The sequence below is a fragment of the Monoraphidium neglectum genome (genome assembly GCF_000611645.1).
Source record: "Monoraphidium neglectum strain SAG 48.87 unplaced genomic scaffold scaffold02392, whole genome shotgun sequence".
Classification (NCBI taxonomy): domain Eukaryota; kingdom Viridiplantae; phylum Chlorophyta; class Chlorophyceae; order Sphaeropleales; family Selenastraceae; genus Monoraphidium; species Monoraphidium neglectum.
The window spans coordinates 1-2668 of NW_014011236.1; the positions used below are offsets into that span (position 1 = coordinate 1).

Below are 2668 nucleotides of genomic sequence, written 5' to 3' on the forward strand. Positions count from 1 at the left end.
CCAGCACACTGCCCCCCTACAGGGCACCCGCCTCCAAAACCCACCAGAGCGCGGCGCCGCGCCCTGATCCCTGAAACACCAGCCCTCTGAACCCTGAATGCTAAACCCTGAACCCTGGACCCTGGACCCTGGAAGGTGCACCCGCGATCCCCAGGGCGCACCTCCACGCTCCAGCAGAGGCCGACGTGAATGTTCATCTCCACGCCGCTCTCAGGGTCAGGGGGCTTTACGGTCAGCTGCGGGGGTTGAATGATGAGGGTTCAGGTTTCAGGCTTCAGGGTTCAGGTTTCAGGGTGTGAAAGCTCAGAGGTTAGGTACAGGGACCAGGGAGTGGGTCCGGGGGCCATCGGCGGAGTGAGGCGTTTGGCATGCCAGCCGGCGCTGTATGGCGCGGCGCGGCTACAAAGACGCGTGCAACAGGCCGCGGGCGGCGGGCAGCAGCTGCGCGCTGGTCGCGACCGCAACCGGCTGCAGGGCCTGCAGACTGCGCAACCGCTCGCAGTGGCTGCGCAATGTGTATGTGTGGCGCACGTGCGCGCATGTGTGCTCTAATCCTGCCGCATGCGCGCACGCGCGAACAAACTTGAACGCCAGCGCACAAGGACCGAGACGCCTGCCCACGCACGACCAAAAGCACCCACACGCTTCACGCGCACACCGCGCCAACAATGCCGCGGCCTGCATGCATGCACTAGGGCCCGTCCCACCCTCTCCACTCCAGCCATCCCCAAAAAATGCAAAGAGACTGCAGACTCGCAAAGCAGCCAAAAAACCACCTTATCATGAGGCACCACCGACTAAAACGGTTGCATTGCAACCACCAAAACCACCAACCCAAGGACATGACATACCTACATCCACAACCACATCATGCCCCCACCTTGAGCCGCCAGGTGAAGCCGTTCCAGCAGTGCCCCTCAGTCAGCAGGTAGTAAGCGTCGCGGCAGCTGCTCGCCCGGTACTTACTAATAGCGGTGTGCAGGTCGTCCCGCGCGATGTACGAGGTGAAGGCACTCGTGGTGCCCTCCCCGCCCCGCGCCCGCGGCAGCAGCCGCCCGCAGCGCGGGTCGGACTGCGGTTTTGCGAGCGGTTTGCAACAAGATGGAGATGGGCGAGCGGCGCGGTGGGTGGGCGAGGAGCCGCGAGGCGAGAGCCGTCCGAAACGGGCCGACGTGAAAACTGACAGTTCCTTGACGTGACGCTTCCCTGGAGGCCCCATGCACTCTTCCGGGCCCCTGCCAGCGCGGCGGTAGAGGCAGGGGGCACGGGGGCGGAAGGGAGGGCTGCGGGGTCCAGGTGCGGCGCGGCCCGGCTGTTGTGATTTTCAGGGGGTGGCGCACCTGCATTGCGGCGCGCTGCTGTTCGCTGGCCATTGAGTACTGGGTGGCCTCCAGGAGGAAGGGCTGCGTGTGTGAGTGTGAGCGTATGGGTGTGCGTGTGTGAGGGTGTGTAGTTGTGTGTGCCTGCGTGCGTGCGTGCATGTTTGTCTGTGTGATGTATGTCGTTTTTGTTGGTTGTGTGAATGCGTGTAGGTGTGTCTGGTCGTGTGTTCTTGGTTGTGTGCATGGGTGTAATTGCGAGCATGGGCACGCGCGCACAAGCGGAAGGGGGAGGGTGCTACGCAGGGAGGGGCGGGGACGGGTCCGTGGGACCGCCAGACGCGCCGCCACATCTCCAGGGATGGCGGGAGGCTCCAAGGCATTTGCTCCCTTGATCAACAACGCAAGTGGCAACGATGCCGTCAAAATTGATGCAGCCAAACAAAAGTCACGACTCGTGATCTTTCGTGGGTCCAAGAACTACTAATTCAATGACTCGTGATGCCAGCCCGCCGCACCTGGAAGTCCGGGTGGCGCCGCAGCTGCTGCTCGTGGGAGGCGACAGCCGCCAAAAAGTTGGCGCTCATGTGGGCGTACCGCACCTGGACGGGGGTGACGGGGTGGGTGACGACAGGTGACAACGGGTGAGGACGGTTGTGTGTGTGTGTGTGTGTGTGTGTGATTGATTGTGTGTGGCAACCACAGCAGCATAGTTCATAATGTGTGTGTGTCTGCGTGGGTGTGGGTGTGGGTGTTTGTGCACACGTGCCTATCCTGCATGTGCGCCTTGATATCTGATTTTTGTCGTGCGAGCGCAGCAAATGCGTTTCAGGGCGTCCCAGCTGCAGCCACGCGCGCACAGCCCGCCCCCAGGGCGCCGCGCCTAGTGTCAAACTAGTCCCGCGCCCCCCGCCTCACACCCACACCCACACACACACACACACACACCCCAATCCCCTCACCAGCCTCAGCAGGTGGTCCGCATCCGCCGCCGCCGCCGCCTCCCCCGCCGAGCCCTCCGCCGCCGCAGCCGCCCGCGCGCGCGCGCGCAGCCAGCTGGCAACCGCGAGGAACACCACGTTCTCGCTGACCGTGCGCAGCTCCTGGGCGCGCACAAGGTGCTCCACCGCGCCGCGCGGCAGCTGCAAAAACGCGGCCCGCAGGGGGGCGCGCTGGAAGGCGTGGTCGAGGTTATGAAAGTCTGCCCAAACCCGCTGGTAGGCTTTCTGTGGGGGGGATGGGATGGGGGCGGGGGTTGTGGTGTGGATTGCGGTCGATCGGTTGTGACAAGAGTCGGTTGGGGCCGTTTGGGGTGGGTTGGGGTGTGCTGCGGCCGGATGATGCAGGAT

The 2668-nt window shown here is 64.0% G+C and overlaps 1 protein-coding gene across 1 annotated transcript in view; it reads right to left on the minus strand.

Annotated features, from left to right (window-relative positions):
- Positions 1-868: 868 nt before the first annotated feature.
- Positions 869-2668, minus strand: part of MNEG_10619 (hypothetical protein) — a gene marked incomplete at both ends in the record, with an annotated part of 4443 nt that continues 2643 nt past the window's right edge. The window contains 4 exons of the mRNA XM_014040908.1: positions 869-1072; positions 1341-1403; positions 1838-1921; positions 2282-2461. Coding sequence (XP_013896362.1) covers positions 869-1072; positions 1341-1403; positions 1838-1921; positions 2282-2461 — 531 coding nt within the window. The remainder of the gene's footprint in view (positions 1073-1340; positions 1404-1837; positions 1922-2281; positions 2462-2668) is intronic.